Genomic DNA, 17,500 nt, shown 5'->3' with positions numbered 1-17,500 from the left:
TTATAAGGGGACCAAACCACTCCAGCATATTCCAATCTTGGTCTAATTACCGTACTAATTAATTTCTTCATCATATCTTTATCCATATAATGAAAGGCTAATCCAATATTTCTAATCAAATTATATGTTTCTCCAAACATCTTGTCAATATGAGCCTCAAACTGCCCATGGTCTTGTATTATCACTCCCAAATCCTTTTCCTTTTCCACCTTTTTCAACACTACTTCTTCACCCATCTTATATGACCCTCTTGGCCGTCTTCCACTCTTCCCCATCTCCATCACATGACTTTTGCTCAGATTAAATTCCATCTCCCACCTCTTGCTCCACTCCCAAATCTTATCCAGATCTGCCTGTAAAATTTCACAATCTTCTTCACTCTTCACACACCTACACAACTTCGCATCATCCGCAAACAAATTAATATAACTGTTTACTCCTCTGGCATATCATTAATATAGACAAGGAAAAGTATTGGTGCCAGCACTGAACCTTGTGGGACTCCACTCTCCACCACCAACCAGTCCGACTTTGCATCCCTTATTACCGTTCTCATCTCCCTCCATCTCAAGTAGTTTTCCATCCACTTTAACACTTTTCCTTCAGTCCTCCATAAATCTCTAATTTCCATAGCAGTCTCATGTGAGGTACCTTGTCAAAAGCTTTTTTAAATCCAAATATACACAGTCCATCCATCCTCTCTCTCTTGTATTTTGTCAACCACTCTTGAATAAAAGCTCAGTAGATTTGTTACACATGACCTCCCTTTCCTAAAGCCAAATTGATGATCCGATAATAACTTATGATCCTCCAGGAACCGTATCCAATATTTCTTTATCACCCTCTCACAAATCTTACCGACCACACTTGTTAGAGACACAGGTCTATAGTTAAGAGGCTCTTCCTTACTGCCTCCCTTATAAATGGGCACCACTTCAGCTCTTTTCCACTCTACTGGTACTTCCCTGTTTCTAATGAGCACCTTATAATATCATATAATGGATCAATCAATTCTTCTCTACATTCCTTCAATAATTTTCCTGAAACTTCATCTGGTCCCATCGCTTTATCATCTTTAAGTTCCTCCAACATTTTATATAACTCCTTTTAGGTATCTTAATGTCATCCATGTGCACATTTCCTTCTACATTCTGAGGCTTTACAAACATTGTTTCTTTAGTAAATACTTGTTGAAACCTATTATTTAGCAATTCTGCAATATTCTTAGGGTCATCTACTATCCCTTGCTCTCCTTTTAATCTTTCAATGGACTCTCTCTTTTAAGTTTACCATTTATGAACCTGTAAAACAATTTTGGATGTTCCTTACTCTTGTCTACAATATCTTTTCAAATTTTCTTTCTTCCTCCTCCTTACCCTCACATACTCATTTCTCGCCACTCTATAATTCTCCTTATTTAGTATATTCCTGCTCTTTTCCATCTTTTCCAAGCCACATCTCTCTTTTCTTTAGCCTTAACACAAGTTGCATTAAACCAATCCTTTCTTCCTTCCTCTCTCGGTTTATACTTTGGTACAAATTTCACAACTCCTTCTTTATAATATTTCATAAAAATCTCATATTTTTTTGCACTTCTCTGATTTGTAACATCTCCCAATCTAATGTTCTGAAATAATTTTTCAAACTTTCTGTGTCCATCTTTCTATAATTCAATCTACCACTCCTGTATGTCTCATCTTTCCTTCGCTGTGTTGTTGCCATCTGCATTTCCATAACCACATGATCACTCTTCCCCAATGGACATTTGTATTGTATATCCCCACATAGGTACACTTCTCTTGTTAACACCAAATCCAGTCTAGCCGGTTCATCATCTCCTCTATATCTAGTATTTTCTTTCACCCTCTGTTCCATCATATTTTCCATCATTAGATTAAGAAATCTCTCCCATGCTTCCTCTCCAACACCACTTACTAGATTTTCCCAATCCACCTCCTTACAATTAAAATCTCCTACTAGTATCACCTTTCTTTTTCCAGTTAATACACTTTCCAAACTCTGTAAAGTATCCTTGATCATATTGTCGTATTCCTTAATGTCCAAGAATTTGTTTTAGGAGGTACATAGGTCACCATGATTATTAATTCTTTTCCATCACTTTTTAACCTTATGCTTATCACTTCTGTTGTTCTTCCCATACCAAACCTTATCCACATTTATCTCCTTCTTCGTCATAATCATAACTCCTCCTCCACCTTTACCCTCTCTATCCTTTCTCCATATATTATATTTATTATCCAAATTTACCTTTGTTTTTCATGTAATTTTGTCTCAGTCAAACACACTATATCAGGCTTCTCCACCATCATATAGTCTTGCAATTCCAATCTACTTGACAGTATCCCATCTATATTAGTATACATTACGGTCCACCCACTGCTCCCTCTAGGGGTTCCTCCGCATTCCTTCTTTCCACATACCACTTTCTGACTCTCTCTCCTATAACTCTCCAAAAACTTTTCTTTTCCTCTTCAGACCGTTCATCATTTTTCCTTCTCGCCTCTTCCAACAATTCCTTATATCTTCTCCTCTCTTCCTCATTTCTATTTTTCTTACAAACACCTCTTTACAACCTTCTACCTCTCTTAATTTTGATGTTCTATATAGGATGTCCTCCGCAGATTGTTGTGACTTCAGTACTACTTTAATCGGTCTCCTTACTCCCTCCTTATACGGACCCAGTCTATGGATCTCTTCCACTTCTTCTTGTAGGTCTTTTTTCATCATCATTTAGATTTTTGAACAGATCTCTTACCGTTTTAATTCTTCCTTAATTCTCTTAGGCTTATATGTTATATTTTGTTCTTTCATCCCAAATATTAACACACTCTTCTTCTTTTCTGCTATTTCTCTTATCAATGTTTCCTTATTCTTCATAACATTAACCAGTTCCTTGGACCTTTCTTTTTTGTCTTCCTTCAACTGATCTTTAATTATTTCTTGTAATCCAACCATCTCTGCTTCCCTCGACTCAGTCCATTGTGTTTTCTTCAGTTCCCATTCCCTTTCAAACCTTTCATTCTGCTCACTGATCATTTCCTTAAAGTCATCTTTCTCCTTTACTACTCTCCATTTTCTCCTCCAACCGTCTCTTGTATTTTTCAACCTCCACTCTCAAGTGTGCATTCTCATCCACCAATCGTTTTTCATTTTCCTCCAGTCTCTTAACTCTTTCCTTCAAAGCCTTGCGGAATTCTCTATCCTGCTCCTCCTCACTGCTCTGAACTTTTAATTCCTTCACCAACTCCTCAAATCTCTTCTCCAACATTACCAATCTACCTTGCATTGTTGCTCCTGTTGAAGATGGACTCATGTTTTGACTGGCCACTTTCGGTTTTGCTCCCTGGGCCTCATCGGCATATTTTGTGTGTGTGTGTGTGTGTGTGTGTGTGCGTGTGTGTACAGTACTCGTCAAAATTTTGAAACCACTGCCCAGAATGGTCGCATACTTTTGATGAAAAGAGAATGGTATTTTGGGGGTCGACCATATTTCACCAGATCTTTGCAACCACACAGCTATCATGTGATACCTGAAGGACATTCCAGAGCCCACAGCAAACCCTCAGTGTGCTGTGAGCACTGCTAATGAAAGGTGGTTTGTGACACTCTGCAAGGTCCCCTTTGTTTGACGAGTGGCGGGTGCCTGTACGTGTTTTTAGCCCTCATTATACCAAAATCGAAGAATTTTGCAACTGAAACAGTTGCTCAGATCATGAGTTTAAAGGTTGCTGGTCACACAATTTGTGAGCTAACAGGTGCTGGACCAACAATTGTGAAAAAGTTTGTGTGCTGATTCAGGGAGGGAAGCAGTGAAGAGTTGCCAGTTACCAAACATCACTCTGGGAGGCCAAGGAAGACTTCCAAAAGGGCAACAACCATACTCAAACGTACAGTAGAGAATACTCCATCGATCACCGCTAGAAAAATAAAGGGAGAACAGTGGTGCCTTCCAGGATGTTTCTGCGCAAACTGTGTCAAGGCACCTCTGTGAACTGGGTTACACTAGCCACAAGCACACAAAGAAACCTCTTCTCTATAAGACGCAGAAAGTGAAACATGTTAACTTTGCTCGTAATTATGCTCAGTGGACTGAGAATGACTGCTTAGGTGTGTTATGGTCGGTCAGTATGTTTTTCTGGTCATGGCCTTGGCAAGTTGGTAGTGCTTCCCAAAAACATAAAAGTTAATGCAAATGTCTATTACAAACTGTTAAATGACCATTTGCCAACATGTTTTGAGCTGTGTTAGGCCCGAGTCTTTCAAAAAGGACTGTGCAACACCTCACATTGCTAGGACTGTTGTCCAGTAGCTGCAGGATTGTCAGGTACCCTTTATTGAAGATTGGCCTGGCAATAGCCCAGACATTAACCCTATTAAAAACATATGGGCTATCATTAAGAAGGATTTACAAGGCAAGGATGTCAGTTCCATTCCGCGGCTGGAGGCAACTATCCGGGAATCTTGGAACAAAATACCAGCTGCCACTATCTGCAACCTTGCTCTTTCTCTTCCCAGACGTCTCTGCAGTGTTATGAAGAATAAGGATGGCCCGATCAAGTATTAGTCAAGAAAAATAAACACATTTTAGTTGTTTTTTTCTCTTATCTTGGCAGAGAAGTGGGACAGAAGGGTGTGGTTGCAAACTTTTGACAAGTTATATATATATATATATATATATATATATATATATATATATATATATATATATATATTTGTGTGTGTGTGTGTGTGTAATTCACCTCGGTCGCCTCCTGGTCACCCAGCCAGTCTTCCCCATTACGGAGCGAGTTCAGTGCTCATAGACCAATCTTCGGGTAGGACTGAGACCACAACACACTCCACACACCAGGAAAGCGAGGCCACAACCCCTCAAGTTATATCCTGTACCTATTTACTGCTAGGTGAACAGGGGCCACACATTAAGAGGCTTGCCCATTTGCCTCACCGCCCTGGGACTTGAACCCGGCCCTCTCGATTGTGAGAGGGTCAGGTTCGAGTCAAGTGTGTGTGTGTGTGTGTTTGTGTACAGGCAACCCCCATTTAACGAAGGTTCACACAAGGAAATTTCGCTACAACGAAGGTTTCATTTTAGTACCATCTGCTCGTTTAACGAACCCCAAACTCGCTTTAACAAAGTTTTATCCAGGTAATTTTTTCCAAGTTTGAAAGCCCCGCCGTATCACGCAAGCTGACAGGCTTTTGAATACACCAGGAGCTGCCAATACTAAGGCCTGCCTCAGGAGAAATCCTGGGACACCTGTAGAATCAAAATGAAGATCAAGATCAAGCCTCGTGGACAACACGCGCACCACACACACCCCTGTTCAAAACATAACAGTGCCGTCTTCCCTCGCTCAACTTACCACCAAAATGCCCTGCAATGTGGCCTAGTGTTATTAAGAAGACCAGGAAGTCTCTTACTCTCAAAGTGAAGCTGGATATTATATACAAAGACAAGAGAGGCGAGAAAACTATAGCATTGCTCGCCACCATCTTGACTCCATCTACTGTCTCTACTATTTTCAAGTCAGCAGACTCTATTAAGAAGGCTGGTGAGATTGTATCTTCCTTGCAAGCTAAGAAAACAACCAGAACTCGTGACTCTACAATGGATAAAATGGAAAGCCTTGCGGAAATGTGGTACCTACATAAGTTTTGAATGCGGTACCATGATGCGCCCTTTGTTTACATTCCATAGGTTGCTGGTTAGTGTCTTTTCCGTTTCACTCTCCCTCCCTTCATAAATTTAAGGTCATCAACATTATAAAGTTACGTACATACATACATTAGTGTACATTATAATGACTTAGATTAAACTGCCTAAATGTTTAACTTCATAATTTTTACTTTCATTAAACCTTTCACTGTACTATGATGCACTCTCGCTTTGCTTATTCTCAATTGAAGTTCAAGTCAGAGGTTAAACTTGTTATAATCAGTTCGCTTAACAAAGTGTTTTTTAGGAACGTAACCCCTTCGTTAAGCGGAGGATACCTGTGTATATATATATATATATATATATATATATATATATATATATATATATATATATATATATATATATATATATATATATATATATATATATATATATATATATATATATATATATATATATATATATATATCCTTATTTTCATCACTAATAAGCCTAAGATACACACACACACACACACACACACACACACACACACACACACACACACACACACACACACACACACACACACACACAGTGGAGACTCAATACTCAAACTTAATTCGTTCCAAATGGCTGTTTGAGTATTAAAATGTTTGACTATTGATACCTATAAATTAGGTAATTAGTTCCAGCCAAGTTTTAAAAAAAGCAGTGGTTTAATTTTGCAGTCGCCGCTAGCACTGATGCACAGAAGCAGGGTTAGCCTGTCTTTCATGGGATTGTGTCCTGGCAAACACTTCTCATCCTTTGTTAAAAAGGTCCTGTTTTTTTTTTTTTTTTTTTTTTTTTTTTTTTTTTCAAAAACATTCCAGTTTCATCACTATTAAAGATCTGTTGTGAGCTTATCCAAACATTTCTTAATTCAGGCTAAAATTTCTCGTGGCAAGTCTGTCAGCACTTGCAGCCTTGCCCTGCCTCACAACAGAATGAATTTAAGTTCTTTTCTTGAAATTCCCAAACCACCCCTTACTTGCTTTAAAATCATCATTGGAGTCATATATAGTATCAAAAATAAGATCACGATGCAGCAGCCTAGCCTTCACACAAATTATGCCCTCTGACATAGAACAAAAGTTTGATTTATTACTTGAAAAATATCTGATAGGCAATAGTCGAACGTCCACACATTAGGTTGTAAACAAAAGCTCTCTGGTCCCCTTCCCTCTCTGCCAGTCATCAGAATGACATTCTCTTGCATTCTATGTGTAGTTTTTTGTTTATAAACTTACATTAATACCAAAGGCTTATTAGTTGTGAAAATATCTGGTAATCAAACGGCTGCATGTTTGGTCGTATACAAAGCCCTGTCATCTCCCTTCTCGCAGCCACCACTGTACCGTTCTGATATCGTATTACTGGTAATACCAGTATACCGGATGCCGGTGCACATCCGTAGTCTTGAGGAAAACAACATTTTTCTGCATTTTGTTGGTAGTTTCTCATTAAGAAACTTACGATGGCACCAAAGAGGCTTATTAGTGATAAAAATAAGGAATCTGGTGAGAGTGCAAGTGTTAATGAGCCACAGCACTCCATAAGTGGATTCACAGGAGTCACACTAGGAGTAAAGTTACAAAGACATTTTCATGAACGTTTTCTAGTGCATAGGTACCCCCTAACTAAATCTTTATTGGATATAAAGTTATATTAAGCTGCTCCAGAAAATTACTGCCCTATACAAACAAACATCAAATTTTCATTGCAGTTGTTACATTCAAAATTATTTTATTTCTAAGCAATTTAAGTACTGAGTACTAAATGGCTTAGAATTGCCAACACCCTAACCTAATACAGTGATGACCATACATCTAATCAAAGTCAGAATCAACAACCTTTCATATATTGAAAAAATGGGAAACTAGCATTATGGTTTCTTTGTAAAAAAAAATTTACAATTTTCTTCAACTTCAAAAGCCTCATACAAAAATTGAGCTTGATATTTTTCAGTTTTCTCTTCAAATTCAGAAACTTTAGGCTTTAACTTGATATATTACAAACCTAGTTTAGACCATTTTTCAATTTTGGCCCTCAGGGTGACATAGTGTAGAATGACCCTAAAGACAAAATAAGCTTATTTATCAATCAGTGTTTAGTATGCCCCCTACATATACTATTTATTGCAATTTTACTGTATTATCCAATTTCTATTAATAATAAGGTTAAAAGGTGATACACACACACATAAAAGCGTTCTTCAACCCACCAGTGTCATATCGTAGGTAACATGGTAATGTGATGTATATTAGCCGTACAAGTGAATATGCATGCAGAAAGATATAGAAAACACATGCACCACCACGTTATACTTGCATTCCTGCAAACTTAACATTATTCCAGGAAATTTAAATTATTCACACAAATTAAAATTATGCCGGATTATAGGATTTGCCAAATTTTTGAATTCTAGATTTGGGAGGGCCAACCTGTACTAATAATATGGAGGTGAAACATGGAATGTGGGGAAATGAGATAGAATGTAGTTGAGAAGCCTGATAGATAGGAAAATTAAGTATAAAGTGTTTATTAGAGTTCCAGTATAGCAGGTGTTATAATAGTTTGGGCATGTTGAGAAGCTGGAAGAAGAGTGGTTGATTAAGATGAGAAGTGGATGCATGTGTGGTGCAAGTCTTAAGATTAGAACCATGAATGGGAAGGATGGCTGATGCAGAAGGAATGTTAGCATGTGATACTTGTAGGGCATCTGCAAGAGGACCACATGCCACTCTCTTGACCATATCAGATTCAAAAGGTGTACTACCAGTTATCTAGTTTTGCAGAGGACCACATGCCACTCCCTTGACCATATCAGATGCAAAAAGTGTACTACCAGTTATCTAGTTTTCTGTGTTCATACCACTTCAAAGTTTGCTTGTATAATTATGATAAATTGTCGATAACAGTTTCAAGTTATCACATCCCCTTACTCCCGTATCCTATGTAATATTTGCATTGTTTGAATCAGGCCCAGAGGCTGTCTGAAGAAGCTCACTCTGTTGGGAGTCTGGTGATGACGCGGGTATCTGCCGAGCTCAAGATGGCGCGGTCCCTTGTACGTCTGGCAGAGATACAGGCCACACTCCATGAACAAAGGTGAGATTTTTGTATTTGTTTAATTGCTGTTTGAAAAACATTGTTGTACAGTAGATTTGTAAGCAGTAATTCCCTATCTGATCTTAAAAAAAACGTAACAGTGCACAAATTAATGGAATTGTATTGATTTGGGTAGAAGGGACAATGGCTTTGATGGAAATATTTGACAGATTGTAACTACTTCTTATTTGAACTTTGTAAATGAGAAATTTATATATGTAGGTCTTTCATTAAGAACTTTGTCCGTTTAATTTCTACTATTCTATTCAGATACTTAGTGGTGAGGAGGATATTTGATTTGATTGTCTTGATTTGCACATACACACTTATTTATATAAGGCTTGTCTCAGCAAGCATAGTCTTCAAATTGTCTTCTATTGATTGATCTTTAATTCTAGTTTGGCTTTTCCTTTTGCAACTTTCTTCCAAAAGATGGCTGCTTTATTAAAATTTCTATCTGCTTTTGGTTGACAAACATTACTGTCAGTAATCATATCTGTTTTGCATATCTTTCAAACATTTTCCTGCTTATCACTCCTATTTTGCTGAGGATTTCTTAATACTCTTTATTCCAATACTTGCACCTGCCATACACTCTAGTTTTTTCTTACAAATAAATCACTATTTCTCGTATTGCCGGCAAGCCATCTTGGTTGTTTAACCCAATCCAATACTCAACACTAGCCTCTTTGTCGTGAGTTCTTATATCATTTCTCCTTTACAGGCATTCCATTATTATTCTACTCTTCATATTTTGTCACTCCTTATGCCCACCCCCCTTTTTTTTTGTCCTCTCATTTACATAATTTTTTGCAGAATACTTTTATGAAATCCTCTTACTTACATTTATAGACATACTTCACTCTTTCACAATCCCTATAGTATACTTGCTATTGACAGCCTTCTTTCATATTTTTTTTATTTATCTTATAATATATATACGAGTATAACAATTAGTTTACTGAAGTCAAACACTATCTTTCAAAAGTTAGTATGTTATGTTTTACTTACATTTTTTTTTCTTATCAGGTTCCTCATTATTTTCTTGTCAAATGCTGTGAAATGTCTTTCAAGATTTGTAAATGCATGTAATGTATTAGCTGCAGTGTTACCATGTTTGGGTTGAAGGTAAATAATGTGGAGAATTATGTTTATGGATTTCCTTGTTTCAATTCATAATTGAGAGTTCTTTACATTTAGAGGATGCTGGTGAAGGGAATCATCTAGATGTTCTATGTATTTCTTGGTAATGTACTAAATATTTTGAATTGTAGCTTGGAGGCATAAGACAGAAGTATTACAGTTGTGTGGATGGTACTGGATGTAAGCCCTCTGTTTCTCAATGGAATTGAGTCAAAATTCCAAGCTTACAGTATGTGTTAGGATTTTATCACAGACTGAATTAATTTTGTATTGTTTTGGCAGTATAACATACATAAAACATTGTAGTATTGCAATCCATTGCATTATACAGTCACCAAGTTTGTCCAGGATGAGCTCATAGTAGTTATGCTACTTATATAAGTAGCATAACTAAGTAACATGGTTCATGCAAAATATACTTCTGTAAAAAACTTTCAAATCCCAGGAACATGGTTAAGAAAGACATACCCACCCCAAGAGTGAAGCAGGATGCTTTACTATGTACTCATGGGAGTTACTACTCTGGCACTTTGCCTGTTATCTGTAACTGTTTAATCTGATCATGATACCTTATACTACTTGATTATGTTTTGTTAATATTTATGGACAGGTAGAGGTATTGGTTGTGGTAGTGTGATCTTTTCTTTCATAAGTCTTTTATTGTTCCAGGATACTTTTTCTACGTGCTCAGAAGAGAGAACTGGAAGAAATGAAGGCACAGAATTCCTTCATGAGTGACACATAGTGTTGGCCTACCTGTGATAGCTGCCTGGGTCAGTTGTCTTAGAGTAGACATGCCTGGGAATATTTATAAAGTGTTATATTTTCTTAATCATGTTCTAGGTGTGTGAACATTGGTGAATTCCAAAGTGTAGGGTGTAACAGTGTGGCGAAATAACTGACTGTGGGCCCCGGTGATGCAGGCACCTGCCTGTCAACTGCCACCCCCAAGATCTGGTGCACAGTGTGCACTGCCACAGGCCTGGGCAACAGTGGCCCTCACAGGACATCCCCATCACCTCCCTTCCTGTGTGTGGCACAGACCATCCCAGGTACCCTCCACCAAGATCTCCAATGTCATCTGTGTTTCTCTGTGATGAATAACACAACTAGACACCTCTAAAAGGCTGAGCCTTGACTGAACAGCTTTGCCATGTCACAATGTAAAACCGGATATGTCAGAGGCTGGCACTGTATCACACTCCCTGGGGTCTGAGGCACACTCCTATCCCTCCCCTGAGTACCAACTGTCCTCTTCCCTTCATCACACACACACACACTTTCCTCTGCTGGGTGAGCTGTATTGCTACAGCTCTCTAGCTGAATAGGTTTGAGAGATTGTATTTATTGCTTTTATATATTTCAAAACACTCCCTTGTGAACCACTGTTCCTACCAGCTTATTACTACTGTTAGGAGATCACAGTTCAGTACCACCAACTCTATTTCTTTGTTTTGGGAATAAGTTGGAAGAGTTGTGTGTGATGTTTCCAGTTCAGTAGGTGTGGTACACAATGCCTATTTACTATCTGTAGTTATGGGGGGAGAGTATATTATTATCTTTTTTTTTTTTTTTTTTTTTTTCCTCAAATTTCAAAATGGCTTTCCTTGATCTTTTTTTTTTTTTTTTTTTTTTTTTTTTTTCTCAAATTTCAAAATGGCTTTCCTTGATCAATTTTTTGTGTAGGTCCTGTGAATGTGATATTGTGTTCTTGGTGGTTCTCATTTGGTCCCCAGGGTTGGAAATAAGGCAGTGTTTAAAGAAGAGGGATGGTGACATGTTCTTTTAGTAATCTTTCCTTTGCTGGCTAATGTCTCAGTCGTCATAGTTCCAACTGCGCTGTGAAGGAAAAATATTGTCATATTCCTAACCAGTTGTTGATACTTCTCATGAAGTAATATGTTGAAGTGTTAGATATTGGTGAACAAGTTAAGAAACATTTAGTTGAAAGGTTGTGGTCTTGCAGTGGGTGTGGAGGCCATCTGAGTGATTGAAAGCAACATTTTTTTTTTTTTTTTTTTTTTTTTTTTTTTTTTTTGCATCTATTTCCTGTCTCCAGTTTCTTGTCTTCTTGCATTCTTAACATTACTTGAATGGGACCTGGTTTCAAGCAGTGAGCAGTTGTCAGCAAGGCCAAGTTCAGTCATTAGTTTCATATCAGGGATTTTAATTGCTTGCTTTCACAGGAATCTGCATCTCATAATGCACTAAGACATTCTTGCATCCATTCATAAATATAATTTTTATTTAATTAATTTTAATAGTTTGATGTGCTGCTTCTGCTGCCAAAGTTTTTCATGAAATGCTATTCTCAGGCTCAACAAATTTTGCTGATATTAAATTGAATGGCATGTGTGATGTAGCTGAAGACAGGCTGGAAAAGAGAGAGGAAAGAGCTTGCAGTAACTTGCTTAAGTCCTGGCAGTATGCCACTTTATGTTGGCAATAGTGAAAACCTATACAGATTTCCCAGCCACAATCAGTAGGTTGCAGAGTTACAATGGTGCTAAAGTATTTTGGTAATTGGCTGTTCACTGAGCACTGTGATTTGAGCAGCTGAGGGGCAAAAGTTTTGTATGCCTTGTACATGTTTTGACATGAATCTAGTCCAGAAATGTTACAATAGAGTTTGGTTCTTGTATCACTGCTCTGCCACCACTCACAGGAAGGTCCATGTGCCCATGGGACCAGCAGCTGTTTGTGGATGAGAGAAGTATTTGTTACCCTGGCAGCACAGTGTGTGTAGCGAGCACCTAGTATCCCCCTTTACCCCCTGAAGTGTTAGGTTGTCTTGGTGCCCAGCTGAGGAAGGTCTGCTTGGTTCACATGCTTTTGGAAGTGCATCAGAGGCTCACAGAATGTGGCATTGTTAAGTGGTGATAAGTATGTTATTACCTGTGCTTGGTGCCAGTCTGGAAGTATTAAGTTAAAAAAAATTATGTACCTTAATTTTCCTCTCCCCATTGTCCTCACCCTTAAGAATGAAATGTGAAAGTAGAGAATCAGTTTGTGTTACACTGGCAGCCAAGTTTGATTTGAACATATGTTTTGTGTTGTCACAAAAGTGTCTTTAGTGATTCATATATTGGTTAGTGGTTGGCAAAAGCAGCAGCTCGAGCATCTCTTCAGTAATGTGACACTAATATCTTTGCATTCCATTTTTCTACATCCTTCTCTCTGACATTATTATATTCACTGTGTTAAACCTTGGTGTTGCTTCCTTAATTTTTCTGTGTCAGGTATGCCTTTGAACTATGATGCCCCTGTGTACCATTTCTTGTCATCATATATGTTTTCTTATGAACTCAACAGTAAAAATGAAGAGGAATCGGGACATGTTTATTTCTTATCCCGCTCTGTTCAGTATTGATCTCTGTTGTCATGCAAAGTTCCTGTGATTCTCCATTGTGCTCACACCATAGATGCTTCGTTACTCAGCTGGTAAATTCACCACATATTAAATCACAAAACATTGGTACCTCACTTGTTAAACTTTTATCTGGTTATATTTGTTTTTGCAGATTGTAACAATGTTGCTTAGTACATATTATGATTAATCTTTCTTGTAAATTCCTATTCCTTATAATAGCATGTCAGTCTGTTTACTAAGGTCATGATCCAGATATTGGTCAATGATATCCTCCGACGTTCCATATTTGTTGGCTATTTCTAGGTCTTCACCACCTTGGCAGGCTGGGGCAAGTTAACAAGAGGCTACGGATTATTTGTGTAGACAGTCAGGTGAAGCATGGAGAATGTATTTGCATGCTTGTACATAATGTTTGTTAACCTTATGTACGCTGCATTTGTAGGCTTTGTATAAACGGGGAGCTGACTACTATAATAACATGTACAGTTGTCTGCAAGCATCCGTGGCCCTGTTGAACTGTGTCACCCATGTTGCCTCTTTGTGTTCACTTGTTTCTGATACTTTATTTCTATATACGAGTACATTATTACCTATTTTTTGTATACTGAACTAGCTCATTTATACATAGAAAATTTGTTTCCCATCTTTGGTTGAATTTTGAAGTACAATGTGTCACTGGATATGTGTGAAGTTCTTGTTGTTAAGGCTCATCATTGCCAGTGTGAAACACGAGAGAAGCCTCAGCACTGAGAGGTGTAGTGGCTGGGCTGTGGACAGGTGTCGTGTGGGAGCCCCACTCACCTTGGCAGCCTCACCCGCGCCAGACTGAAGATTGCAGGACACAGATTCACTTTGTGTTGGTCTACCCTTTTTCAACATTTGCTTTAGGCCAATTAGCCTAATTTTTGTAAATATCATTCCTTCTCAGAAAGGTTAAATAAATAAAGCTGAGCTCCATGAAGCTTTCTTTTTACCTTTAATTGGAAATCGTGACATAGTAAATATAGGAAAATAACTAGTAGTTTACATAACATGGCACTTCTGGTGAAGATGTGGTGATTAGTGTTTGCTCAGCACAACCATAATACAAAATGACTTTCGTACTCAACTGGATTTGTATACAATACATGGACTGACTTTCGTACTCAACTGGATTTGTGTACAATACATGGACAACCTATGTTACATATCTAATTACATATATATTGTATTGTTTGATATATATATATATATATATATATATATATATATATATATATATATATATATATATATATATATATATATATATATATGAATCTTGGACTCAACGAATATTTGAATGTGCATGCATGTGTGAAGTTGGCAATCTGTTCTTATGAAAATATTTGCACACTGGCATGGACGGTTGCAATCACAGTACACTATACTGGCCACAATGACTATACTGAACACAATTCACTCTTGCTGCAACTTTACCTGGCTGTGAAGGAATGTTATTTTAGGCACTGATTGGTTAGTATGCCAGTGTGAACCCATTTGTGCAGCTTCTATTATGTGTTGGATCAGTCATCATGCAAAGAAATGCAAATCATAGGAATTAATAGACAATCAACTATATATATATATATATATATATATATATATATATATATATATATATATATATATATATATATATATATATATATATATATATATATATATATATATATATATATATATATATATATATATATATATATATATATATATATATATATATATATATATATATATATATATATATATATATATATATATATATATATATATATATATATATATATATATATATATATATATATATATATATATATATATATATATATATATATATATATATATATATATATATATATATATATATATATATATATATACACATAAATATAATAATATTACACAGAACAAGAAGGCACTCAGTGCATATCTTTGCCTATACTTTACCATAATGTTTGTACCATGAGAAACATTTCTTAGACGAGTGTGTAATATGGCACTCTGTACTTATGTGGTTAGGGAAAATTAATTTAATGTGTGTGTGTGTGTGTGTATTTGCCTTATTGTATTTAGTGAGTTGTAACATACATACAGTACAGGAAAAGAGCTATGCTCGTGCTATCCTGTCTCCACGTCTATGCAAAATCCAACATTACTTTGTATGTGTGTGTATAATTCACCACAGTTGCTTGCTGGTCACCCAAGCCAGTGTGTGTGTGTGTGTGTGTTTTATTCACCAACGGTCGTCTGCTGGTCACCCAGCCGGTCTTTCCCCTACGAAAAGAGCTCAAGAGTTCGCAGTGACCAATCATCATGTAGGACTGAGACCACACCACACTTCACACACCGGGAAAGCGAGGCCACAACCCCTCCAGTGAAATCCCGTACCTATTTACTGCTAGGTGAACAGGGGTTGCACATTAAGAGGCTTGCCCATTTGCCTCGCCGCTTTCCGGGACTCGAATCCGGACCCTCTCGATTGTGAGTCGAGCGTGCTAACCAGTACACTACGCGGTGTGTGTGTAAAGAAATTTTGCTAAAAGGTAAATATAAACATAAGAGGTGACAATTTGAGATAAATCAAAGATAAGTGAACTCTACTATGAATAGAATACTCATCAATGCCAACAAACCAGACAGAGATATAACACCATGCTGCATCGACTAGTCATTTAGTAGCTTCACTGAGATTTACTCTTGTTGTTCTGGAAGGGGACAAGAAGGGTTGCCCTGATGAAGGGAATGGTCCAGAGTCGTAATGACAGCATGGCACCCAGGATGGAGCCGGCCCAATACACCACAATGTACTCAGTATTGGTGTGGCCCTGGCAATTCCACTTGAGACCCGTCGCCAGGACAGGATTGAAATATCCACCAGAATAGTCGAAAGCTGTAACAACCACCTCCATTAGTCTTCATCTACATAACTACCTCTCCTACAACCTGCAGTAATTAATGTTACTGCAGGTGCTATATAGACTTAACAAGTATGGGCCTTAGTATGTCGCTCTTAGTAATAGTCTCACTAGCACTCACCTAAGATCACAAGAGCGGTGGTGAAAAGGGAGTCGATGACGGAGGCATACTTGGGTCGCCGCTCACCCAAAGTTCTTGAACATAGTCTGGAGACGCAAGTAAGCACAGCTTCAATCAAGAAACCAATCACAACAGGCACTTGCAGGTCGGATGAACACTCAGGCACTTGCATCTCCTCTTCCATAACCCACAGTCGCTTCACCCACCTAAAGGATCATAAAATGGTTGTCATAATCATTTAGCAAATGTACTTAACATCACCATAACAATCCTTACCTAATCAATGCATGAAAAGCGTCACGGCTTACCTACACGAGATCACTGCTCCCATTATCTGAGCAAGTATTTTAAGAAAGATGTGTAGTGGGTGTGTTCCTGCCTCCACATACTGTTCCAAAAGCATATAGGGACATGCAGTCGTAGCCCCCCAACTCCGCTCCCGCCACAGAATCAACAAGAACACACACAAACTCCACGGCCAGATGCCAAATAATCTGTTGACTGTGGTGAGAAAATATACACATTAATTTTGTTACCATTGCATGGTTCCATAGTCAGTAATGAAATAGAATGCAGAGAAGCAATCACATAACGCCTTAAAATACAGTGTTCTACTTTTTATGCACTCACCGAAGGCCAGCTCATATGAAACGCCGCACATCTCGGCGCAAGCTACCAGCTCCAGGAGACAGCCCTTCAGTAACTGGTTCCCAACCTTCCCACTGAGGAAGTCGCGGACAATGTGCGATATCCATAGCTGCGTCGCAATGGTAAGCGCTGTCACCACGATGGGCATCTCCTGTAGGAAGGAAGGGACACCTTGTGCGAGGTTATTGCGAAGTAGGGACAATGAAGTTAATAGAGAGGAGAGGCGGGGTGTAGAGCGTTCCTTGAAAAGTGACTTGTGAGGACACGAGTGTACCAGTAGTAAACTTCTTGCCAATCTTCGCACATATTTCCCAGAAGCAGTATCTGGCAGATCCACATCAGGTGATAGCTTCAGGTTCCCTTTGATTGGTTAAACTCCCTCAAAAATTTAGCCTTAAAGCTCCACCCACTTGACCCTCCCCTCCGGGTCCATGCCCTGTCCCTCCCCATGACCTCAGAACGTCACCACC

The 17,500-nt window shown here is 38.1% G+C and overlaps 2 protein-coding genes across 9 annotated transcripts in view; one reads left to right on the top strand and one right to left on the bottom strand.

The window, feature by feature from the left end:
• The window catches only part of LOC123505641 (WW domain-containing adapter protein with coiled-coil homolog), a 51,161-nt gene extending 36,881 nt beyond the window's left edge, over positions 1–14,280 (top strand). For all 4 annotated transcript variants that reach the window (XM_045257234.1, XM_045257232.1, XM_045257231.1 and 1 more), the window contains 2 exons: positions 8,685–8,812; positions 10,625–14,280. In XM_045257234.1, coding sequence (XP_045113169.1) covers positions 8,685–8,812; positions 10,625–10,700 — 204 coding nt within the window. In that variant the 3' untranslated portion in view covers positions 10,701–14,280. The remainder of the gene's footprint in view (positions 1–8,684; positions 8,813–10,624) is intronic.
• A 1,100-nt stretch (positions 14,281–15,380) lies between these two features.
• Positions 15,381–17,500, bottom strand: part of LOC123505640 (aquaporin-11-like) — a 29,885-nt gene continuing 27,765 nt past the window's right edge. For all 5 annotated transcript variants that reach the window (XM_045257228.1, XM_045257230.1, XM_045257227.1 and 2 more), the window contains 4 exons: positions 17,013–17,181; positions 16,691–16,883; positions 16,383–16,588; positions 15,381–16,236 (listed from right to left, as the gene is read on the bottom strand). In XM_045257228.1, coding sequence (XP_045113163.1) covers positions 16,028–16,236; positions 16,383–16,588; positions 16,691–16,883; positions 17,013–17,178 — 774 coding nt within the window. In that variant the 5' untranslated portion in view covers positions 17,179–17,181 and the 3' untranslated portion in view covers positions 15,381–16,027. The remainder of the gene's footprint in view (positions 16,237–16,382; positions 16,589–16,690; positions 16,884–17,012; positions 17,182–17,500) is intronic.

The sequence above is a fragment of the Portunus trituberculatus genome, chromosome 18 (genome assembly GCF_017591435.1).
Source record: "Portunus trituberculatus isolate SZX2019 chromosome 18, ASM1759143v1, whole genome shotgun sequence".
Classification (NCBI taxonomy): domain Eukaryota; kingdom Metazoa; phylum Arthropoda; class Malacostraca; order Decapoda; family Portunidae; genus Portunus; species Portunus trituberculatus.
This window is presented reverse-complemented; position numbering and strand designations above follow the sequence as displayed.